The sequence below is a fragment of the Clarias gariepinus genome, chromosome 14 (genome assembly GCF_024256425.1).
Source record: "Clarias gariepinus isolate MV-2021 ecotype Netherlands chromosome 14, CGAR_prim_01v2, whole genome shotgun sequence".
Classification (NCBI taxonomy): domain Eukaryota; kingdom Metazoa; phylum Chordata; class Actinopteri; order Siluriformes; family Clariidae; genus Clarias; species Clarias gariepinus.
Window position 1 is genome coordinate 31,885,764 of NC_071113.1, and position 26,266 is coordinate 31,912,029.

General features: G+C 42.6%; 1 protein-coding gene across 1 annotated transcript; it reads right to left on the minus strand.

The window, feature by feature from the left end:
* Positions 1-16,797: 16,797 nt before the first annotated feature.
* On the minus strand, positions 16,798-23,780 carry LOC128541640 (myosin heavy chain, clone 203-like). Its single transcript, XM_053512153.1, has 2 exons — positions 23,749-23,780; positions 16,798-18,897 (listed from the first exon to the last, which is right to left on the minus strand). Exon 2 carries the CDS (start codon positions 18,855-18,857, stop codon positions 17,217-17,219), a length of 1,641 nt encoding a protein of 546 aa, XP_053368128.1. The 5' UTR covers positions 18,858-18,897; positions 23,749-23,780; the 3' UTR covers positions 16,798-17,216.
* Positions 23,781-26,266: the final 2,486 nt, after the last annotated feature.

Here is a 26,266-nt window from a genome sequence, read left to right on the forward strand (position 1 = left end):
GGCACACTAAAGGACACTTTATGACTTGGGCTTTCAATAGTAGTGGTTTGGACCGTTAAAGTTAACATTTTACAATGTGTGGCGCATTGCAGGGACCAAGAGAGGAGGCACGCATTTGCCCAATCAAAATTGGGATTGTGAAAACTGAGCCATGGCAGACCCAGCACGACGGAATGGTCCATCTGAGGAAGCACAAAAAATTTTATCTCCTCAGAGTGACCGGGGAAAGTTAAACGGAGGGGCGCAGTGATTAGCTCAAGTGGCGAGTGGGTGAGGGCATGACCGTCCAGAGCTTTAATAGATATCGGGCACGGAAGCTTCGACACTGGAGCTTGCAGCATGGAAAGGATAGAAGATGAGATGAAATTACCAGCCGACCCGGAATCTATTAGGGGAAAAACAGACAAGGTGTTATTATTAAATGAAATTTGTGCTTGTAAACAAAAAGGTGAGTGTGTGCACGGTGGGGTGAGGCGAGTTACTTTCAGCAATGGGCAGGAGCTGACTCGATGTTTTTCCCCCCACAGTACAAACACAGCCCCGCAGTCAGTCGCCGGGCTTTCTCGGACGCGGGGAGACGGGATGTGTCCACGTCCATGGCCTCGGTCGAGGACCCCTCGCGCTCGGCTGGCTGCAGCTGATGAGGACTCACTTTGCAGCGTGGTTCGGGACGTTTTGACAATCGGAGCGGCGGCCGGCGCTGCTGGCTGCACAGATGTTGGTCAAGCTTGACAGCTAGCTCAATGCATTCCTCGAGAGACAAATTGGCGTCTCGGCACGCCAGCTCTAGTTGGATGTTAGGGGTGAGTCCATCTCGAAATCTTGCCAGCAAGCTCTTTTCACACCAACCGCTTTCAGCCGCTAACACCTGAAACTTCACCGCATACTCTGCCACCGGTGTGTTCCCCTGTCTGAGCCTCAACAGCTACTGCTCACCAGTTCTTCCCTGGTCGGGGTGATCAAAGACGGCGTGAAGGGCCTCGATGTAGCGAGCGATGTAGCGAGTGATGATGGTGCCTCCGGTGCTCCATACGGCTGTAGCCCAGTCGAGTGCGCGCCCTGTTAGATGCTGAGTGACGAAGCTCACCTTCTGCGGATCCGTCATGTTTGGAAAGTCCGCTAAGTACAACTCACAGGCGAGCAGAAACCGTTTACAGCCCTCGGGATCTCCTCCATACCTTTCCGGAGGAGCGGGGCGCGGAAGCGACTGTGTCACAGGTGGCTGGGGAGCAGCCGGGGGCACTCTTGCCATCGCGAGTTGGCTGACGCTTTTTATTGTTCTTTTTGGGTAAGCTTTCCCACTTATTTTGAGCTCTTCTTAAACAGAGATGACATAAACAAAATCAAAGAAACACAAACACAAAACAGCCTCCTCAGGCTGGGTCTGCAGGCGGGCACGAACACACAAGAGCTGAACAGCAAACTAATAGAAATGTCACGTGGGCTCTACGCTGCGCTTGGCTGGCGTCTTGACCGTGACCTTGACCCTACTGCCTGGTTACAACAGGCCTTACCCCGACCCTGCAGACTCGGCTTAATTCTGAAGAGGAGGCAGGAGGTTACTGTGAGGTTGGGAAAACACGTGCAAAATAAACATAGCAACAACAGTGAACGGACAAGACACTTTGGCTGGCTTAAATAAGGACACACGGGAGAGACACAGGTGTACATAATTTGTGATAAGGGGAAGACATACCAACGTAGACCCACTAGGGGGAGACAAAGCCTCGGCTCAATAGTCCGGGAAACCGGATCTCACTCCCACAGACTGTGGTGGCACAGGTGTGACAAATAATAATAATAATAATAATGCTCACTTTCCATTTCACTTCCTTCTTCATGTGTTACATTCTAAATATGTATGAATTAATTCATTAATAATAACAATTAACTGCAATTATTATTATTATTATTATTATTATTATCAATTGCAATTATTCTCTTTATTGTATGATATTATTGTATAATGATCAGATCGTCCCTGATGAACGAGTCGAGGGTGACGGTGCTGAGGGAAAAACTCCCTGAGATGGTAATAGGAAGAAACCTTGAGAGGAACCAGACTCAACAGGATGATCCATAATACATTTTTTCATTGTTGTTTTAAAAATGCATATTTAAAATTCCCCCACCCTGTACACTGCTTGACTGTTCAAAGTCTCTCCATTGAGCACCTCGGCGGTGTGTAGGTAAGGGGCGTGGCTCTATTTGGGCACATGGGTCGCAGGCCTGTTGTTGTACGCCGTTAAGAACTGATGTGTCTTTGGTTTCCTGATTTGAATTTGTGTTAATTCTATAACTTATAATTATAAGAATTAATTAATTATAATTCTATAATTACTATACAGTTGTTAAGGGTTTTAATGAATTTTTCTTAGTTTGTTTTTTGTCTTGAAGGTCCATAACTTTATGGTGAAGAAGAAAGGTAAATTTAAGGTCAAGGCCAGATCAAGTCAAATGATGGAGGAGAAAGAGACACCTGAGCTCCAGTAGAGAGAGCACAAGATGAGAAAGGCTCAGATGAAAAAAACGATTGAGGATCCAGTTAAGGAACAGGATGAAGTGGAGAGATGGTTACAGGCAGATAAAGACAACTTAGCGCTACAAGAGATGGAGAAACAGGGGTATGAGCCTCAGCCAAGAAATACTGAAACTAGAGAAGCTCTTATGAGAAAAGAGATGGAGGACCTAATGATAGAAATAGATGAAATCAAGAGCAAGTTCCAGGCTGATAAAGACAGCTTGGATGTCAAATATGAGGAGATGACCAGGAACATACAGAAGGAGAAAGAGAGATATGATCACCAACAGATAGAGTTTAAGACCAGAGAAGATCAGATGAGAAAAGAGATGCAGACTTTGGTAAAGGAAATTGATCAAATAAGAGAAACATTTCAGGCTGAAAAAAACAGCTTAGTGCTCCATCTTAAAGAGCAGGGAGGGAACATGGAGAAAGAGGGATCTGAACTTCAAAGGCGAGGGATCGAGGCCAGAAAAGCTCAGATGAGAGAGGACATGGAGAGTTTGGTTAATGACTGGGATGAAATGCAGACAGGCAGATTGGTGGTCCAGCTGGAGAAAAAGCCAAGGAAACTGGGGAAGGAGAAAGAACAATTGGAGCTCCAGCAGCAGGAAACTAAAGCCAAAGAAGCTCACAGTAGAGAAGAGATGGAGATGTTGCGGAATGAAATGCAACAATTTCAAGCTGGTAAAGACAGCTTGGTGCTCCAGCTTCAGAAGGAGAAAAAAAGGTGTGAACAAATGGAGAGAGGTGAGGAGTTAATCAGAAGCTACTGGATAAAACATTGTGAAAGGATTTTTCAAAAGGAAAAAATGCTAGATGAGATAACAGTAGAGGTAGAAGCCTTGAAAGGAACTGTGGAAAACCTTAAGCAAAAAGCAAGAGATTTGGATACTGAGATGATGGAGGGGTTTAATGAAGTTGATAAGAGACTAAAGTACTTTGTTCCACGGTGCTTTCAAAAGCTCCTGAAGAAAAAGAAGAAGAAGAAGATAAGGCGGGATTTAAAGAAAGAGATAGACAGACTTGAGCTCCAGTTAAGAATAAGCAAAGCCAATATTGTTGTGGTGAATGAAATACTTAAAATAGAGAGACAGCTAGAGGCAGATAATTATTTTCTGATGCAGAACACAGAAAATGAGAAAAATCTAGAGGCATACAAGTTCAATGAGAGTAAGAAAGAGACCATGGAAAAGTTCATGGTGAATGATGAGAGTAAAGATAGTATCAAGAAGAGATGGAAGAAAAAGTGGAAGAGGCCAAAGATTCGGTGGAGAGTGATTGAGGACAGAGAGGCTCAGATGAGTGATGAGCCTTCTTTGGACAAAGGGTTTTTGTCTCAAAGGAATAAGATGATGCTCAAGCTTAAGAAGGAGAGGGAAAACAGGAAGAAGAAACCGCATCAGATGGTGGTGGTAGTGCAAATCCACAAAACCATGGAAGATGAGGAGAGAGAAGAAACTGTGAAACACCAGTAAATTTAGGTTAGGAAAGTTCAGAGTTCCTTTAGTTTACAAGGTCAGAAGCAGAGCAGCACCGGCAATCTCATGAAGTAGATTGTCCCAGGGAGCAGATTGGCCATGGGCTCAGTGGAACGCTGGGGTGCAGATTAATAGTCTTCTTGAAGTACAGTGGAACATTGGATTACAAACATAATTTGTTCCGGAATTGGGCTTGTATTCCAAAACACTCGTAAACCAAATTTAATTTTCCCATAAGAAATAATGGAAACTCAAATTATTTGTTCTACAGCCCAAAATAATAAATAAATAAAAATAATTTATACAAAATATAAAGTAAAAATAAAACAAATTAACCTGCACTTTACCTTTAAAAAAAGTAAAGATGAATTCCGACAGATAAGTTTTTCCGTTTATGCGCGCAGGCATATATTAACGGAGCGACTGCTTTATCGGAAAACTAAGCAAGGAATACTAACGGGATCACTGCTGTACAGTAAAACAAAACAAATGAACCTGCATTTTACCTTTGAAAAGAATCGTGACAGAGCGGAGTTTCTGTGTAAGGCAGAGAGTGTGAGTCTGTATGTGTGTGCGAAGCCGAGAGGAGGAGGGGGGCTGTAAAGGCAAGAGTGTGCGTGTGTGTGTGTTTGTGTGAGTGAAGGAGTCAAATTACGCGTGCGCACACAAATACACACTCACTCTCACCTTTACCGCCCCCCTCCCACCCCCTCCTTCTCTCGGCTTTCACAGAAACTCTGCTCTGTCACGATTATTAGTAAAGGTAAAGTAAAACATGACAGACTGATACAGAGAGGGAAAGAAAAAATTATCTTTACCCTCTAAAGCTTTTGCTTTATACGCTCGCTGTACAAACACGCTTACAAACACAAAATAAAATATGTTTTACACACACACACATACTCTCTCAAAAAAAGAAACGTCCTCTGACTTTCAACTGTTTTTACTTTCAGTAAACTCGATGTGTAAATATTTGTATGAACACTAAAAGAGTCAACACCATAAGACTGGATTCCCCGGGGGTAAACCTAAGGACAAGATTGTCCATGCTTTGGGCAGAGTCTTAGGTGGCAGATTGACAGTCCTCATGGTGAAGTTATAGTTCTAGGGAGCAGAATGTACGCACTTTCAAGGGGGGTGCTAAGGACCAGATTTGCTGTGCTTTCAGGTAAAAGTGCTAGAGTAGACTGACAGTCCTCTTGGGCAAATCCTAGGGAGCAGATTAACTGGATTCTCAGGGACAATCCTAATGAATAGATTGGCCCATTCCTTTTGAAGGCAGTCCTAAGGAGTACATTGACTGGGCTCAAATATTGGCAAGCGTAATGAAGTACAGCGGACAGACCAAGCACCCTTAAAACAAAATATTTTAAAATAAAATATTATTAACACACCCTGTTTAAGTGCATAGCTCATAAAAATAAAATGTGATTATGCTGTAATGTTTAAGCAAAGAAGTCTGAGATAGCCTCATTTAACTAATTTTGTTCAGTTAGCAAGAGAAGAAGTAATGTTAATAATACTTAATATTTTGGAAAAAACACGTAATTTTTTTAATTCCAATTCAGTTTTATTTGTACAGCACTTTTAACAATTGTCATTGTCGCAAAGTTCAAGTTTAAGTAGGCCTTATTGTCACTTCAACCATATACAGTTAGTACACAGTAAAACGAAACAACGTCCCTCCAGGACCAAGGTGCTACATGCAACATAAATTTACAACATACATTAACAGAAAAACTAAACTAGCTAACTAAGAGGCATAGTTAGCTGGCTAGCAGAGACAAAACAGATTGACCTAACATAAATTACAACATAAAGGAAGACTATCTACAGGGTTTTTACAGACAACAGACAACATAAAGTGCACGTGCAAATGTGCAAACAATTTGCACATGCAAAATGCTGGTGGCTTTGCGGATGCAGCGTGTGGTGTAGATGTTCTCAATAGAGGGGAGAGAGACCCAGATGATCGCTGTCCTCACTATCCGCTGTAGGGTCTTGCGGTCTGATATGGCACAATTCCCAAACCAGACAGTGATGCAGCCGCTCAGGATGCTCTCGATAGTTCCTCTATAGAAGGTCATCAGGATCGGTGGTGGAAGCTGGGCCTTCCTCAGTCTTCTTAGAAAGAAGAGACACTGTGTAGGGAGCTGGTGTTAAGGGACCAGCTGAGGTCCTTCTATAGGTGGAAACCCAGGAATTTGGTGCTTTCGACAATCTCCACAGAGAAGACGTTGATGCTCAGCAGAGAATGGTCGCCTTGTGTCCGGAGGGAGGTGTTCAGGCCCAACAGGCTCAGCTTCCTGATCAGTTGTTGGGGGATGATAGTGTTAAATGCTGAGCTGAAATCTATGTACAGTATTCAAACATATGTGTCCTTTTTGTCCAAGTGTGTGAGGGCAAGATGGAGTGTAGCGGAGATGGCGTTGTCCGTTGAGCGGTTAGGATGGTATGCAAATTGCAGTGAGTCCAGTGAGGGAGGCAGCAGGGTTTTGACGGTCTTATGACGAGCTGCTCGAAGCACTTAATGATGGTGGGTGTAAGTGCAACGGGACGGTAGTCAATGAGACAGGACACAGAAGACTTCTTGGGCATGTGTATGATGGTAGCCTTGAAGCACGTAGGAACGACAGCGCTGCTCAGAGAGATGTTGAAGATGTCGGTAATAACATCTGCCAGCTGTTCCGCACATTTTCTGAGCACTCTGCCTGGGATGTTGTCTGGTCCAGCAGCTTTACGTGGGTTGACTCTTTGTAGTGTTTTCCTCACATCAGCTGTAGTGAGACACAGCACCTGTCCGTTCGGAGGAGGGGTGGTCTTCCTTGCCGCCACATCGTTCTGTCTGTCGAACCGAGCGTAGAAGTTGTTCAGTGCATCTGGGAGGGAGTCATCACTGTCAAGTGATGTTGTCCTGTAGTGAGTGATGGCTTGTAAGCCCTGCCACATGCGTCATGTGTTGCCGCTGTCTATGAAATGGTTGTGGATTCTCTGGGTGTGTGCTTTGCCTTTCTGATGGCCCAAGAAAGTTTGGCCCTTGCTCTTCTAAGCGCCACTTTATCTACCGCTTTGAAGGCAGAGTCTTGGGTCCTCAGAAGTGCACGCACTTCCACAGTAATTCACGGTTTCTGGTTGGGTCGTGAGATGATGCTCTTGGAGACAGTGATGTCATCGGTGCACTTGTTGATATAGCTGGTCACTGATGATGTGTATGACGGTTTTGAACGCCTGACGAGTGGTCTGTAAGCTGGAATTAGTATAACATAGATGTGGTCTGAGTAGCCGAGGTGGGGGCGGGCCTCTGCCAAATATGTGCCGGGGATGTTTATGTAAACAAGATCCAGCATGTTTTCCCCTCTCGTTGCAAAGTCCACATATCGATGGAATCTAGGAAGCACTGACTTGAGATTTGCATGGTTGAAATCTCCAGCAACAATAAACAGTCCATCTGGGTGTGTATTTTGCAGTTCACTGATCTTTGCATACAGTTCCCAGAGCGCTTCTTTAGCATTAGCGCTAGGTGGAATGTATGCTCCAATAATAAAAACAGGAAGTACCGAGCCATAGATGGCCACCAGAAGTCTCGCTGGAGAAACTGAAGGGAGCGTCTTGTGCCTGGGTGTCCGGAGAGGGGGGAGGAGTGGCCCCATTGGATGAAAGAAGAACAGGCGCGGGGTCCGCCCGGGGAGGATCCAGCTCAAGTTGCCGAGAGAGAGCATCAGCTTTAGTGTTTTTGGATCCCGGGCGGTATGAGAGATGAAAATTATAATTTTTAAAAAACAACGCTCACTGCGCCTGTCGGGGATTCAGCTGCTTCAGGTTCCTGATGGAGATGAGGTTTTGATGGTCCGTCCAGATGATGAATGGCTCTTTGGCGCCCTGGAGCCAGTGACACCATTCCTCCAAAACCCACTTTATGGCCAGCAGCTCACGGTCCCCTACCCCGTATCGCTGCTGAGTGGGGTCAAATTTTTGGGAGAAGAAACTACATCTGGACCTCGTTGGTAGAGAACAGCTCCAGCGCCCACATCTGAAGTGTCCACCTCCATAATGAATGGTTTACTGACGTCAGGATGAAGAAGAATGGGAGCGGTGGTGAAAAGGTGACAGAGTCTTCTGAAGGCAGAAGGGTTGAGGTGGAAAGGGAGAGATGAGGGACGAGTCAGGGCGGTTAGGGGCGCGGCAACTGTACTGTAGTCCCGGATAAAGCAACGATAGAAATTCGCAAACCCGAGAAACCGTTAAAGTTGTTTAAGAGTCTTGGGTAGGGGCCAATGATGCACAACCTCTAGCTTCTGCGGGTCCATGGGCACACCCTGGGATGAGATGACAAAACCCAGGGACGTGGAGGAGCGCTCGTGAAAAGCGCACTTTTCCAACTTACAATACAGCTGATGGGCGAGTAGTCTCTTTAGGACCGCCCTGACGTGCTGGGTGTGTTTCTCAACGGTACGGGAGTAGATGAGGATATCATCTAGATATGCCCACTGTCCTAGCATGTCTCGGAGAACATCATTGATAAGGTGTTGAAAAGCGGCGGGGGCATTGTATAGTCTAAATAGGATCACAAGGCTTTCATCATGTCCAGGAGTCTATATGACTTTAGAGTGAGCGGAAGCGTTCTGTGCGTGGTGAATGGGAGGGAGCTCCCATCTAAGGCCTGGACTGCCAGTGGAGTGCTGAGGGGTGTGCAGGGAACCCTGACAGTAGCGGCGCTGATCAAGTTCCGGTCACGAGAGCCTGAATAGAGTGGACTTGGCCATTCACAATTAGTGTTATGGACAGCAGGGGCAATGTTCTGGGAGTCTGTTGGGAGGAGCGCCCTCCAGGGCTCCCAGTCTGACTAGAGGGCACTTCCTTTTAACGGGCAGTTCCTGAGTACGTCCTGTTCGGAGATGTGGGTTCTGCCCAGCTGCATGGGCTCATCCTGATTGCTCTGAGATGGGGGAGAAAATGGGCGAGGTGCTCTGGGAGGTGATTTCCTGGCAGGGCTGACCTCAGGGTAGGGCGTATAGAACAAAGACGTGAGTCAATCCTCTCCGCGAGATCCACAAGTTCGTGGAGGTCAGAGGGAAGTTCGCGGGCAACTAGCTCATCCTTGAGTGCCTCTGACAACCCTTCCAGAAAAACATCCGCTAGCTAAGGGCTTGCAGGTCAAAAGTCAGTGAACATTGGGATAAGAAAGATCTACAGGTTCCCGGTTCTCCTCTGTAGGTGGGAGGGACTGGTAGGTGTGGCTCTCACGGGGGCTCTGGGGTTATGCCCCGAGCTGTAGGCGCCTAAAGATGCTGCACGCGGGCCGTGACATCATTTAGTGTCCGCCTGGTGGTGGCGAGTTTCTCCTGGTGTTTTCCAAGGAGCGCGACCTGACTCTCCAGTGCTTGTCTCATTCTGCCCAATCCTGCTAGATCCATAATGTGGCTGGATTATTCTGTCAGGGAGGCGAGTCTAGTGGACCTGGTAATCGATCCAGAAACAGGTGCAGAAGCAGGGCGTGAGTGACTTTGGTCGAGCTCCGCAGAGGTGTGACTGTGTCAGCAGGCTGCGAGAGCTTGGAGCTGTAAAATCCATGTGCGTGGCATCAATAGCTGGACGTGAAGATAAGCCATAGTCGAGAAAGCGCGAGCGTGGGTCTGAGCTGTGAAATCCGTGAGCGTCAGTGCCAAGTAGTGAAGCTGAGTCGTTGTCAGGAAACAAAAGCGAAGGTCAAAAGCCGTTAAATTCAAGCCTAGAAACAATTCCGAATTATGAGATGAGAGGCAAAAACGAGAATACAGGCGAGGTTGGCAACGTGAAACCTAACATGAACAAAACATGAGAAAACTGTGGCGATACAACACACAACACAACACACGCAGACACCCTAGGGGGAGACAAAGCGGCGGCCTCAGTAATCCGGTGAGAAAACTGTGGCAATACAACACACAATAATCCAGCGGTCAGGCAGCGTGCTGCGCTTTCTTATAAGCCAGAAGAAGATCATAGATCGCCTACAAAATCATATAGGTATTCAGGGGCAGGCATTAAAATGGTTTAGATTATACCTGTCTGATCGATACCATTTTGTAGATCTAAATGGAGTACCATCTGATGTAATGCTAGTGAAATATGGGGTCCCACAAGGGTCAGTTTTAGGACCTACATGCTTCCCTTGGGAAACATCATTAGAAGGCATGGGATTACTTTCCATTGTTATGCTGATGATACCCAATTATACATCTCAACAAAACCAGACGAAATACCCAAGTTGTCTAGATTAACCGAGTGTGTCCAGGACATAAAAGATTGGATGACCAATACCTTTCTTTTACTAAATTCAGATAAGACAGAGAAATTACTCAACGGCCCAAAAACCAGTACACAACAGCTTTCACAATTCAGCCTGCGTTTAGAAGGATGTACTGTTACTACCTGGGCGTAATATTAGACAGTAACTTGTCTTTTGAAAATCATATTTCCAATACCACAAAAACAGCCCTATTCCATCTTAGAAATATCATTAAGCTTAGGAGTATCCTATCCGTATCTGATGCAGAAAAGCTAGTTCATGCATTCATGACCTCCAGACTGGACTATTGTAATGCATTACTAGGTGGTTGTCCTGCATCCTCAATAAACAAGCTACAGTTAGTCCAAAATGCAGCTGCCAGGGTTCTCACTAGATCCAGAAAATATGATCATATAACCCCAATATTATCATCCCTGCACTGGCTTCCTGTTTAGTTTAGAATTAATTACTAAATAGTATTACTTACATACAAGGCTTTAAATGGTTTAGCTCCCACATACCTAACCAGTCCTCTGATACGCTATAATCCACCACGTTCCTTAAGATCACAAAACTCCGGACTTCTGGTAATTCCCAGAATTTTAAAATCTACAAAAGGGGGCAGGGCATTTTCATATTTAGCTCCAAAACTTTGGAATAGCCTTCCAGACAGTGTTCGGGGAGCAGACACGGTTTCCCAATTCAAAAGTAGACTCAAGACGCATCTCTTTAATCTGGCATACATTTACATTTACATTTAGGCATTTGGCAGACGCTCTTATCCAGAGCGACTTACAAAAAGTGCTTTAATGTTTACAACATTGGATACATACTAACACTGGGTTAACTAGGTTAATAACTAAGTACCATTAGTCCAACACATCTGAGTTTTTTTTTTTTTTTTTTTTCGGGGGGGGGGGGGGGGTTAGTCCAAGTACTGGAGAAACAGATGCGTCTTGAGTCGTCGTTTAAAGATAGTCAAAGTCTCTGATGTACGGACATCTAGAGGAAGTTCATTCCACCACCTAGGTGCCAGAACAGAAAAGAGCCTGGATGAATGCCGCTCTCGATCCCTGAGAGATGGTGGGATGAGGCGAGCAGTGCTGGAGGATCGGAGGGAACGTGGTGCAGTTCGTGGTGTAATTAGCGCAGAGAGGTAAGTGGGTGCTGGGCCATTTTTAGCTTTGTAGGCAAGCATCAGTGTTTTGAATTACAATTACAGCTACAGGAAGCCAGTGCAGGGAGCGGAGGAGTGGGGTGGTGTGGGAAAACTTGGGAAGGTTAAAAACGAGTCGTGCTGCTGCATTCTGGATCAGTTGCAGAGGACGAATCGTGGACAAAGGCAGGCCTGCCAGGAGCGAGTTGCAGTAGTCCAGTCTTGAAATAACGAGGGACTGAACAAGCACCTGAGTAGCCTGTGAAGAAAGAAATGGGCGAATTCTTCTGATATTGTAAAGAAGAAATCGACAAGAGCGAGTAAGGTTAGCGATGTGTGGGGAAAATGACACATGATTGTCCACGGTTACCCCAAGATTGCGGGCAGTGGTTGAGGGAGTGATTTGGTTGTTGTCCATGGATATCACAAGGTCTTGACCTGGAGATGAGTCACAAGGGATAAACAACAGTTCGGTTTTACTGAGATTGAGCTTCAGCTGATGAGCAGCCATCCAAAATGAGATGTCTGCCAGACATGCTGAGATCCGGGTGGAAACCTGAGTGTCAGAGGGAGGAAAGGAGAGAACAAGTTGGGTGTCGTCTGCATAACAGTGGTATGAGAATCCATGCGATAATATGACCTTACCAAGAGACCGGGTATAGAGGGAGAACAGAAGAGGACCAAGTACTGAGCCCTGCGGGACACCAGTAGAGAGTCTACGTGGGGCAGATGTAGATCCCCTCCATGTTACCTCATATGACCTATCTTTTAGGTAAGAAGCAAACCATTGCCACGCTGTTCCACAAATTCCAAGGCTTGTAAGAATAGATAATAGAATCTTGTGGTTCACGGTGTCAAATGCAGCTGACAGGTCCAGGAGGATGAGGACAGATGAAAGTTTAGCAGATCTAGCAGCATGGAGCTTCTCAGTGACTGACATACGCGTAACTCTTCCCATAACCTCATACTCCAGTACACCTATCCTGAATGGCAACTATGCTAATTCTCTCCATCTTTTCTATATTTTTCTACCCATCCCGAGGCATCTGGAGATTGTGCCAGCTTTAGTAGACAAAGGCCAACCCTGCGAGGTTTCTGAGGCATCCAGAGAAGGACCAGCTCCAGCTGGATTCTGCTTTATGATGGCTGGAGCTACACATCCTGCTCCTGTGCTTTCAGTGACCCAGACTCCATCTGCTCTCTGCACCTACTGACTCCCTGTGCTGAACTGGACTTTATGTTAATCTACACAACTTCTGTTATATTGAACTTTCACCTGCACAACACACATGATGTTATTTCTATCTGTTATCACCCAGATGAGGATGGGTTCCCTGATTGTGTCTGGTTCCTCTCAAGGTTTCTTCCTATTGCCATCTCAGGGAGTTTTTCCTTGCCACCGTCGCCGTCACCCTTGGCTTGCTCATCAGAGACATTTCATTTATCATTCATTCATCTAATTATTATCTAGACACATTTTTCTCACACATACACACCTCCAAATATTTTCTTTTCTTTTCTAAAAAAAAATAATAATAATTCTTTCATTTTTGTGAAGCTGCTTTGAGACAATGACCATTGTTAAAAGCGCTATATAAATAAAATTGAATTGAATTGAGAAGAAATCAGCGCCAGATGAGAAACAGATGTGCCGGTGGGACAGTCCGGGAAGGAGCGATGACAGCGTGGGAAAACATGACCACGTGATGAGAGCTTGACAGCTTGGGAAAGGAAATGTCAAGAGTCTTTAATCAATGCGAAGGCGCTAAGAGCGTGACAACTGTGGCTTGAATTCAGTGTTTGGGGGTCGTCTGACAAACTGTCTGTGGCCTCTAGACCCAAAAAGGACAATCTTGCTTTCATCAGTCCACAAAATATTGCATAATTTCTCTTTAGGCCAGTCAATGTATTCTTTGGCAAACCGTAACTGTCATGTCTAGGGTACTGAAGAGGCGAACGCAGATGCAGGGTTTTTAAATACAACTTAGTTTATTTATTTTGAGAATATTAAACTAGAGAAAAAAAATTAAAACTGGATTCCCCAGGCTGGGTCTGCAGGCGGGCCAGTAGAACAAAAAGAAACACAAGGGGAATAACCAGTCCAACCTTGAGATGAACACAGAGCTGTTATTTTTTCAGCTCTGACCTTGACCTTAATAAATGCTCACAACACTGGATGTGCTCACGCCTGCAGACTCCGCTCAGTCCTGGGGAAAAAATTTAAACACACAAGATTGAGACACACAAACATGGACGTGCACAACAGTGAACAGATGGGTTCGACTGGAATAAATAGTGAGACACACGGGGTAGACACAGGTGAACTTGATTTGGTGCTAAACAAAATTAATGGTGAACAATACACATGCAGACACGCTAGGGGAGGACAAAGCAGCGGCTCAGTAATCCGGTGAGCCAAATCTTATTCCCCAAAGCTGAGGTGGCTCAGGTGTGACAGTAACCTCTTCTGCACATGTCTTTTTTCCAACAATAGGACTTTGTGGGGGCTTCTTGCTAATAGCGCGCACACGCCCAGAGAATCCACAATCACGTGCCTGTGATGGTGACGGCTCCCTCCCAGATGCGCTGAACAACTTCTACGCTCGGTTTGACAGGCAGAACGACGTGGCAGCGAGAAAGACCACCCCTCCTCCGAACGACCAGGTGCTGTGTCTCACTACAGCTGAGGTGAGGAAAACTCTACGCAGAGTCAACCCACGTAAAGCTGCTGGACCAGACAACATCCCAGGCAGAGTGCTCAGAGAATGCGCTGAACAGCTGGCAGATGTTCTCACCGACATCTTCAACATCTCTCTGAGCAGCGCCGTCGTTCCCACGTGCTTCAAGGCCACCACTATCGTCCCCGTGCCCAAGAAGTCTACTGTGTCCTGTCTCAATGACTACCGTCCCGTTGCACTCATACCCACCAACATGAAGTGCTTTGAGCGGCTCGTCATGAGACACATCTGCTGCCCTCCTCACTGGACCCACTGCAATTTGCGTACCATCCTAGCCGCTCAACGGACGACGACATCTCCACTACACTACATCTTGCCCTCACACACTTGGACAAGAAGGACACATATGTTCGAATGCTGTACATGGATTTCAGCTCAGCATTCAACACTATCATCCCCCAACAACTGATTGGGAAGCTGAACCTGTTGGGCGTGAACACCTCCCTCTGCAACTGGATCCTGGACTTTCTGACCAGTAGGCCTCAGTCAGTACGGACCGGGAACTGCACCTCCAGCACCACCACACTGAGCACTGGGGCCCCACAAGGCTGTGTGCTCAGTCCCCTGCTGTTCACACTGCTGACTCACGACTGTGTAGCAACACACAGTTCGAACCACATCATTAAGTTCGCTGATGACACGACCGTGGTGGGTCTCATTAGCAAGAACGACGAGTCAGCGTACAGAGAGGAAGTGCAGAGGCTAACGGACTAATGTAAAGACAACAATCTGTCTCTAAATGTTGACAAGACAAACGAGATGGTTGTTGACTTTAGGAGGACACAAGGCGACCATTCTCCCCTGAGCATCAACGGCTCCTCTGTGGGAATCGTCGAAAGCACCAAATTTCTGGGTGTCCACCTAGAGAAGGACCTCAGCTGGTCCCTTAACACCAGCTCCCTACACAAGAAAGCCCAACAGCGTCTCTTCTTTCTGAGAAGACTGAGAAAGGCCCAGCTTCCACCACCGATCCTGATGACCTTCTATAGAGGAACTATCAAGAGCATCCTGAGCGGCTGCATCACTGTCTGGTTTGGGAATTGTGCCATATCGGACCGCAAAACCCTACAGCGGATAGTGAGGACAGCAGAGAAGATCATCTAGGTCTCTCTTCCCTCTATTGAAGACATCTACACCACACGCTGCATCCACAAAGCCACCAGCATTGTGGCTGATCGGACACACCCCTCTCACACACACTTCACGCTCCTGCCATCTGGAAAAAGGTACCGAAGCATTCGGGCACACACATCCAGACTGTGCAACAGCGTTTTTTCACAAGCCATCCGTCTCCTCAACAAAAAGGGACTGGACTGATAAATACACACACACACACACACACACACACAAACATTATCACACAGCTTAACTCAACTACCCCAAAATATTGGGACTGGACTGACTAATCAACACAAGTGCAGACACACTGACCTACACCACCAAACTATCGTACACACCAACCTGTAAATGCTACACTGTTTATCTCTTTTGCACAATGATCATTACTGGACTACTTTTTGCACTAAGTCCTCAATTCTTACTGCTGTTTTAAGAAATGTTTATGTTTACCCACTACCTTAACATTATATTTTATGTTCTGTTATGTCGTGGTTGCGCACTGTCACTTTGTTGTTGCTCTTGTTTGCACATTTGCACGTGCACTTTATGTTGTCTATAAAAATGTTATACTTAGCTAGTTAGTTTTTGTTAATTTATGTTGTAATTTATGTTAGGTCTCTCTGTCCTGTCTCTGCTAGCCAGCTAACTAGGCCTCTTGGTTAGTTAGTTTAGTGTCTCTGTTAATTTATGTTGTAAATTTATGTTGCATGTAGCACCTTGGTCCTGGAGGAACGTTGTTACGTTTCACTGTGTACTAACTGTATATGGTTGTAATGACAATAAAGCCTACTTGAACTTAACCTTGAGCTTGACTTCACATAGCCGTCTTCTAAAAGTAACAGTATTAACAGGTAACTTTAGATGTTCTTTGAGTCAATTTTGTTATTCTTTGATCCATTCAAATGGTAGTTTTCCATTTTCTTCCACATCTTTCTGATTTTGGTCAACATTTTAAAGCTTAAAAATTACTTGGTATCACTTTAGCAGAGCAGCTTATCATTTTCTGTACTTCTTTGTATGTTTTTCCATCTCTAATCTAAACAATGTCTGGACAACACATTTTACTCTGATTTTCAGAGGGAAATGCACAGGACAATCTTTTTTGCATTTATCCTTAAATAAGGGGAAACTTGTTTGACACCTGTTTTTCACAGAATAATTTACCTCTAATTAACCTCAAATAATAAAAACCATCATTTAAAAACTGCATTTTGTGTTAATTTGTGTTATCTTTGACTAATAGTTAAATGTGTTTGATGATCAGAAACATTTTGTGTGACAAACGTGCAAAAGAATAAGAAATCAGGAAGGGGCAAATAGTTTTTCACACCATTGTATGTGTGCCACATAATACTCAATGATATTTGGTACTCATATATCAAGACTTGCTCATTTAAAAAGGCAACATTTATTACAAAAATTTTCTCGTCTTGCAGAATGCTCACAAACCAGATTACTCGCAATCTGTGGTTCCACTGTATATTATATTTAATTATATCCAATCTTATGAAAGCTTACTGTAAATATACTGTATAACACATGTATATGTAATTTGCTTCCTATGGTTTTCCTACTAAGTACATGGCCAATTTTCTCCCTAGGACCCCAGTGCTAGGCACATGGAAAGTTTTCCCCCTAAGAATAAGTTATTTTCCCAAAAGCACAGGCAATCTGCTCCCTAACGCTTTTGCCAAAAGGGCTGTGAATTTGATCCTTAGGATTCAGCCAAAATCATGGCCAATCTGCTCACTAGGAATCCAAGGCATCTCTTGCATTTTCTGTTGTCTCCCCTTGATGCTGTCTTCATGCTTATCATATTTTATGATGAGTTCTTGCATTGTTTTTTTCTCCCTCTCCTCAAACTTTGATGTCTCTTGATTTTTTTTTTTCATGTTCTCCATTAGAAAAAAATCATCAACCTCTAGCTGTCTCTCTATATTTTAAGTCTTTCATTTACCAAAGCAATATTGACTTTGATGACTCTCAGCTGGAGCACAAGGATCATTATCTCTTTCTCTAAGTCCTGCCTTATTTTCTTTTTCTTCTTTTTTTCCCAGAGCTTTTGGAACCATTGTGGAATAAAGTTCTTCAACCTCTGATCAACTTCATTAAACACCTCCATCATCTTAGTGTCCATATCCGTTGTTTTTTTCCTGAGGTTTTCCAAGGTTCCTTTTAGGACCTCCATCTCTACTGTTAGCTCATCTAGCATTTTTTCCTTTTCAAGAATGCTTTTACAATGATTTATCCAGGCACTTCTGTTTAGCTCTTCACTCCTCTCTATTTCTTGGCATTGATCTTTCTCTTTCTCAAGCTGGAGCCCCGAACTATGTCGATAAGCCTGAACTTGTCTTATTTCATCCCGCAGTGCCTTCATCTCATCTCTCATCTGAGCTTCTCTGGCTTCAGTTTCTTTGTGCTGGAGCTCAGATCGTTCTTTCTCTTTCATCAATTTGCTTGTCTTTTTCTCAAGCTGGACCACCAATCTGTCTGTACTAGCCTGAAAAGTTTCCCACAATTCATCCCTGTCCTTCAACAAAATCTCCATGTCCTCTCTCATCTGAGCTTTTCTGGCCTCAATCTCCCGCCTTTGAAGCTCAGATCCCTCTTTCTCCATGCTCTTTCCCTCCTTTTCAAGCTGGAATACTAAGCTGTCTTTTTCAGCCTGAAATGTGTTACACATTTTATCCATTTCCTTCATCAAAGTCTCTATCTCTTCTCTCATCTGAGCTTCTCTGGTCTTAAACTCTATTTGTTGGAGATCATATGTCTCTTTAGCCTTCTGTATATTCCTTGTCTCCCCCTCCAGTTTGAGAACCAAGCTGTCTTTATCAACCTGGAACTTGCTTTTGATTTCACCTATTTCCATTACCAGATCCCCCATCTCTTTTCTCATAAGAGCTTCTTTAGTCTCAGTCCTTCTCAGCTGGGGCTCATACCACTGTTTCTTTGTCTGCATGGTTCTTGTCATTTTCTCAAGCTGTAGCACTAAGCTGTCTTTATTGGCCTGTAACAATCTTTTCCTTTCATTCTTTTCATTTACCAGATCTTCCATCTCTTTTCTCATTTGAGGTTCTCTGGCCTCAATATCCTTCAGCTGGAGCTCATATCTCATTTTCTTCTTCTCAATGTTCATTCTCTTTTCCTTAAGCAGGAGCAACAAGCTGGGCATATCAGCCTGTAATATTTTCTCAATTTCATTCTTTTCATTTAACAGATCCTCCATCTCTTCTCTTATCTGAGTTTCTCTGGTCTTACTCTCTCTGCACTGGAGCTCAAATCTCTCTCTCTCATTCTCTATATTTCTTCTCTCTTCCTCAAGTTGGAGCATCAAGCAATCTTTTTCAGCCTTGTACCTTCTCTCTATTTCATCCTTTTCCTTCACCAGATCCTCCAATTCTTTTCTCTTCGGGGCCTTTCTAGTTTTGATCTCTCCTTGCTGGAGCTCGGATTGCTCTCTCTCTATCTCCTCCATCATCTGACATGATCTGGGCTTGACCTTGAATTCCCTTTTTTTGTCCTTCATGTCCATTTTCTCTCCAGAAAGCTGTTCCACCATTTTAACACTGCTCATAATGGTTGTCTCCAAGGATGAACTTTAAAAGTTATAACTCCTCAAGACAAAAAAAGAAAAAGAAAAGTTAATTAAAATGTTTAACAATTATACAATTTTGTAGCATATTTGCTATTCTTTAAATTGTTTAGGAAACTAAAGACAAATCAGTGTGTAATGGTGGGCCTGTGACCCACATGGCCAAACGGGCCACACCCCCTCACTCATGCGCAACCACAGTGCTAAAGAGACAGCAGTGTTTTATCACCAGTGTCATTTTGGACAGCAAAGCAGCACACTTTTACATTTACAGCATTCTTATCCATTTGGCAGAGTTCTTATCCATGATCACATTTATTTTATCTCATTATATAGCCGAGCAATTAAGGGTTGAACATTGCTTAAGGGGCCAACAGTGGAAATTTGGTGGTGCTTGGGTTTGAACCAGAAACCTTCAAATCAGTAGCAAAGGAGGCTTGTGGTGCTGTAGCATCCTATAGGATAAACATAGCACTCCATTACCACCCGCAAAAAATAATTCATTTTCACTCACTTATCGTCTTCATCCTGTATACAGGGTCATGGGGGGCATGCGGGGGTCACTTAGGACACAAGGCAGGGTACATCCTAGATGGGGTGCCAATCCATCGCAGGGCACACACATACACACTTATTCACACACTACGGGCAATTTAGGGGACACCAATTTCCTTAATCTGCATGTCTTTGGACTGTAGGAGGAAACCCACCAAGCATGGGAAGAACACACAAACTTTATGCACACAGAGGCTGGAATCGACCCTGGCCAGGAATCAAGGCCAGACCATACAGGTGCAAGGCAACAGTGCTAACCAATAAGCTAACCAATAAGCTACTGTGCCACCCCTAAGTTTTTTTTTTATTGTAATGTGTAAAAATCATAATTTATGAACATAAAAGTGACATATTACCTGTTATCTGCATATCATTTATTCAACACTGAACTGCTGTTCATCTACTGTCATGATCTCTCTGGACCACAATTGGATCACTCCTTCAGTCACTGTCCGCAATCTTGGGGTATCTCTGGACAATCAACTGTCATTTATCCCACACATTGCTAAGCTTATGTTATTCTAATCGAGAATTAAGCTGCATGTTTTGTTTTCAACCTTCCCAAGTTCTCCCACACTACCCCACCTCGCCACTCCCTGGACTGGCTTCCTGTAGCTGTAGCATCAAATTCAAAACACTGATGTTTGCTTACAAAGCAAATAACGACCCTGCGCCCACTTACCTCTCAGCTGTTGTTGTTGTTGCTCTTGTTTGCACATTTGCATGTGCACTTTATGTTGTCTATAAAAATATTATACTTAGCTAGTTAGTTTTTGGTAATTTATGTTAGGTCTCTCTGTCCTGTCTCTGCTAGCCAGCTAACTAGGCCTCTTGGTTAGCTAGTTTAGTGTCTCTGTTAATTTATGTCCTGGAGGAAAGTTGTTTCGTTTCACTGTGTACTAACTGTATATGGTTGTAATGACAATAAAGCCTACTTGAACTTGAACTTAAGCTCTAATTCCACCCAGTACCACACCACGTTCCACGATCCTTCTAATCATCCAGCACTGCTCGCCTGGTTCCACCATCAGGGATTAAGGAAAACAAGCAAAAACCAAAAAAAAACCCCACACACAAAAAAAACTCACCCTTCCCAGTAGTGTTTAAAGCATGGTACTTAGTTAGTAACCTAGGAATCAGGTGTGAGATTGTCAAATGCCTAAATGTAAATGTATTGCAACTCTTGGGCTTTTACACATTTTGAGTTAATGGTGAAGAAAACGGAAAAATTATCGTCCACAATGTCAACACAACCTTAACACCTTAACTTTCTACTAATGTTAGTCCCCCTTGTTTATGGGAAAAGAGTTTGTAGAAACAGTTAAAAGGTTAAATCTAATAATAATCTGCTGATCTTTAATGTAATCAGTGATATTATTATTATTATTATTATTATTATGATGATGATGATGATTATTTGAGGTTGAAGCCCATGTACATGTCTGTGTGTCTCTCTGTACAGCAGAACTCTCTGTCTAACTTATTAATACAAAGAAATCCCATTCTGTAAGGTTGAGTATCTTACGCCTTGTTTACACTAAGTTGTCCTTCTTTGGTGGTCAGACAAATACACTCCCTGTTCGGTAATCGGAGAGTGAATCACAGATGAGAAATGGAAAAAGTAAATAAAAGGATAAAGATGAAGTTTTGTCTTAAAACCACTCCAGCATGTTAAAATTCACTTATACCACTTCAGCGCTGTTATTTCAGCCAAAGTGAAAATATGAACTAATCCCAGTCTAAATATTCACTTTATCTTTTCTAATTAATATCTATTGGTGCAGGTGTTTGTTTACATTGAGACAGTAGCACATTAGTAGATTATTTTACAGTAGATTATTAAATCTGAGGGAAGAAATGTTATATTCATTTTAAAAAGCTATGCTTTTTATGATGCTATTATGTAATCTGACACACAACTGCTTATAATGTCCCTTCCTTTCAACATGTTGATTAATGTATGGTGCAGGTTTAAAATCTGCCTGGAGAGACATACAGACAGACACAGAAATTTCTTGACCTCCAATGTATAAAAGGTAAAAATATAATTGAAAGCACAAGTTTTGACCAATGTACAGAACACACACTATGAGAATAACCTATGACTCTATGAGAATACACAGTAGTTTTTTATTAAATAATTTTTTTAATTAAAAAATGGAAAAATCTGTTAAGTTTAAAGAGATGCAATAATAAAAATTATTTTGAAAAGTTTTTAAAAATTTAGAAAGCCAGCATGATTTGACTTCAGGTTTAAAAGATAAGAATTATTTTTTTTACAGTAATAGACCATCACTCCAAAATATCTTGTTGAAATCTTGATTGCGATGGCAGTGATCAATTTGGCAATGACCGAAAGATTATTACAAATAGTAGCATAGTGTTTAGGGCGCAAGGTGGAGGACATTTACAATTTTACTTAAGCCATCATTTAAAGGTCGTCAAAAACTCAGCTGTATGAACATCTAGAGGAAGTTCATTCCACCAGCTCGGTGCCAGAACAGAAAAGAGTCTGGATGAATGTCTTCCTCGATCCCAGAGAGCTGGTGGGACGAGGCGAGCGGTGCAGGAGGATCAGAGGGAACGTGGTGCGGTGCGAGGTGTGATTAGAGCAGAGAGATCAGTGGGTGCTGGGGCGTTTTAGCTTTGTAGGAGAACATCAGGGTTTTGAATTTGATGCAGCAGCTACAGGAAGCCAGTGCAGGGAGCGGAGAAGTAGGGGGCGGGGGGACTTAAGAAGGTTGAAGATGAGATGTGCAGGTGTGTTCTGGATCAACTGCAGATGACGAATGGTGGACAGAGACAGACCTGCCAGGAGTGAGGTGCAGTAGACCAGTCTTAAAATAAAAAGAAACTGAACAAACACCTGAGTGAGGTGTGGAGAGAAATGGACGGATTCTTCTATGTTATAAAGAAGAAATCGACAGGGGCGAGTCAGGTTAGTGATGTGTGGAGAGAATGACAGATTGTCCAGAGTTACCCCAAGAGTGCGGGCCGTGGCTGAAGGAGTGATCTGAGTGTTGTCCAGGGAGATCACAAGGTCCTGACCGGGGGACGAGTCACCAGGGATAAACAGCAGTGGACACACTGGATGGCTGTCGCATGGCATCAGCACACACCAATGCTTTAAATATGGATTTTGCAATATTCTATATATAAATTATTATTAAAATGTTTAGCCTGTATACCTAAAGAGAATATTTATGTTATTGTTGTTGTGTATTTATTTAAAATAATAGTTTTGTAAGAAGGTAAAGCTATTATGGGCATGGATGCTCGTTTTCATATTTTAGTGTGGTTAACTCTAAATATGTAAAAGCCCTTCCTCTAAACCACCTCATGTCTGATTTCCTTAAATAAAATAATAATTAACTTGATCTTTAGGTAAAAATAAATAGATCAAAATAATTCATAAAAAATACACATGAAGAAACAAGTTAAATATGTCTAGATCCTACAAGGGAAAAAAACTGAAATGAAAATTAAATACTATTGTTATTATTGTTATTATAAGATGCAGTCGTGTTAAAAGTATTCACACCCATTACTTGAGTAGAAGTATAGATACTAGGGTTTAAAAAGACTTCTTTAGAAGTTGAAATATCAACTCAAGCTTTTTACTCTAGTAAAAGTGTAAAAGTACTGGTTTCAAAACTACTTAAAGTATAAAAGTAAAAGTAACGTGAGGGGGAAAAGCATTAAGGATAAAAGCTTAGGCTGTGCCACGGGCCTATATACTGCACTAACACCTCATAAACAAAAAGAAAAATGTGGTGTTGTTTTGCGGTAAAATGCCCCCCTGCCATGGTTTGCCCCCCCCCTACATAATCGCTATCAAATATTGTGTTAGAATATAAATTCATAGGTTAATGGTTTACAAATTACAAATTACATGAGACAATAAAAAAAAATGAGCAATATGAAAATAAATATGTTGTATATGAAAAAAATCATATACTGTACAACGTGTATACTTTAGGATTGTTTATTTTATAATAAAAATAGTTTAGTCTAATTATTCATCATAAAAAAAAAATAATTTTAATATATATAAATGTTTATTTGCATATTCATGACAAAGCCCTAAAAAATAAATGTGCCACAAAATAAACATTATACCAGAATTTGTATTAAGGGTCTTGACGGCTGTCACGTAACTCGGGTTTATTATAATATTAATATCATATTTAATAATAATAAAGCTATGAATTTATTTGATAGCGATTATGCAGGGGGGGGGGGGCAATCCATAGCAGGGGGGCATTTTAGCGCATAACAGTTGTTATTATCGACTGATAATAACAAAATTTTAACTCACCTCAATATACTTTTTTCAAATTAGACGGCGAGTTTTTGAAAGCCAGTAGCTCGTAGTACTTGGGTGGACAGAGCTTACAGCGCATTCGAAAGGAGCTGTTTTTGCATCCAACCATTTCAAAAAATTCTTCCAGGCATGACCAGGGATGTATAAGAGTTGGCTGGTCTTCCTGGCTACCAACTGCTCGAATCTTGAGTCTCTATCATGGACATCTTCGTCTACTTATCACAACCTTATCAACAGTATTGCTATTTTATTCAAACGTCCTTGCTGGAGTGTGTGACGTGACGTCATGTGCAGGTGCAATGGATCGCGTACCAACCAATAGGGTGTGGGAATGGTATGTTTATACTTCTCATCCAACCACAATCAAATTATTTTTAGTTAGTTTGTTTGTTTTTTGAATGACAAGCTGAAATAAAATAGGAGTAACGAGGCTATTTTTAAAATGTAAGGAGTAGAAAGTACAGATAACTGCGTGAAAATGTAACGTGAGTAGAAGTAAAAAGTCGGCTGAAAAATAATTACTCCAGTAAAGTATAGATACCCAAAATTTTTAAGGTAACAAAGTATTTGTACTTCGTCACTTGACACCTTTGATAAGATGTAAATAATATAATATAATAAATGATCAAAGAGAAATAAAGCTGCACTTTTCTCTTCTCTCTCTAAAGTCTTGTGTGTGTGTGTGTGTGTGTGTGTGTGTGTGTGTGTGTGTTTCTGCCTGCCCTGTTTACAGCTCTAAATCTCTCTCCTCCTTACCTGAGTGTACACACACGGCCTCTCTGGTGTTTCTGATGTAATAATCACTTCATCTGTAACTCGGTCTGCTCGCTGTGTCCATTTGAGTGGGTGTGGCCTGTATGACATCAATCAGCCTGTGTGTGTGTGTGTGTGTGGTCATGTCATGCATAACATGACCACACACACACCTGATACTGATTATGCAAAGTATAAAAAAATAATAAAAGAATAAATGTTAGGTGTCGTTTTATAGCTGTGTTTAAGTGATTTAACACTGAGAAACACACACACACACACACACACACACACAGGCAGTCACATAGGGTCCCACCTTAAAACAAGTTATTAAAAGTATTTCTCTCTCAACACGTAAATACATAAACATGTTGTTATGCTCACAACACATGGACCCATTAAACATGAAACAATTTACAACGACGGTGAGAAAAATAATTACCCACCGTATTAAATACAAGGGATAGCTCTGTATAATTACCACATGATAAATTGCTGAAAACCATAAAACAAAACAACAGTATTAATAGAAGCATAAAAGATTTGAAACATACACAGAAACACCACATACTAATTTGCATAGCACCGCCTACTGGTAGAACTGGAGTGTCGTAATAATTATAGTATTTGTATACAGAGATTCCACTAAATCTCTCTAAGTTTCTCACATTTGATCAAAAATGCCCCATTTTAGATCCGCCCTCACCATTAATTAATGTTTCATTGCTTATTAGGCAATTGCACGACAGGAAAGGTGCAAAAATAAAGTTCCTGATAATTTAAAGTTCCTGATGTTTTCATCTTTACAGTAATATGAGTTCAACTAATTTGTGTGTTGCCTCTCACAGTGTTGTCTGTCTCGGTGCCGTTAAGTTAATGCCTGTGCATGGTAGCGGTATGAACACGTACTGAATTAAAGAGTGAACTTAAACGTGCGTGTCTCTGTGCGCGCGCTCGTGAGTGTGAGTGTTCTCTGTCATTGGGTGTTGCTACCTTACCTGGACGCTAGCTGACAGCGGCGGGAGATTGTTTTAACCTATTTATATTTATTATATTAAATATAAATAAGTTAAGAAAAAACAAATGTGAATGCGTCTTTGATTCCATTTATTATTTAATTTAAGCAAAAAAAAAAAAAAACAACTAACTGACATTCTGAATCACAGACGCTGAAATGACAAACACCATTACACCAGTGAGTCCAGTTGACATGATCTCACCTCTGGCCTCACAACCCCACCGGCCGGCACTGCACGCACACATACACACACATACACACACATATTCTAGTTAGTGTTTAACCCTGCAACCATACAAAAAAAAGACAGATTTAGTGTGTTTTTAAAGCACTTTTTGTAAGTCTCTCTGGATTAGAGAGTGTGCCGAATGACTAAATGTAAATGTACAGACATGTTATGAACACGTGATGTATTACTGGTTGGCCACGCCCCCTACAACAAGCACCGCTCATAAAGTACAAGACCAGTTAATAGTAAAATGAGGTAATGATTCATATTACGACACTAAAGCGCGGAAACTTGTGTTGATCGAAAGTGCCGTTTTCCTGAATATCATGTGACAATGTCAAACGAGGCCTAACTGAGGCTTCATCTCACCACCAATAAAATGAGGTAGGAACTGGTAAATCCTGAAAAGAGTAACAAAATTTAAAGCATCTGTATTAAGATTACAACTCACCTTCATTTCTCTAGAAGGCAATGAAGTATTTTATAGACAAATGGCATCCTCTACTGGCAGA

Excerpts from the sequence above, each read along its gene's own strand:
- LOC128541640 (XM_053512153.1), bottom strand. The coding sequence starts at position 18,857 with ATGAGCAGTGTTAAAATGGTGGAACAGCTTTCTGGAGAGAAAATGGAC.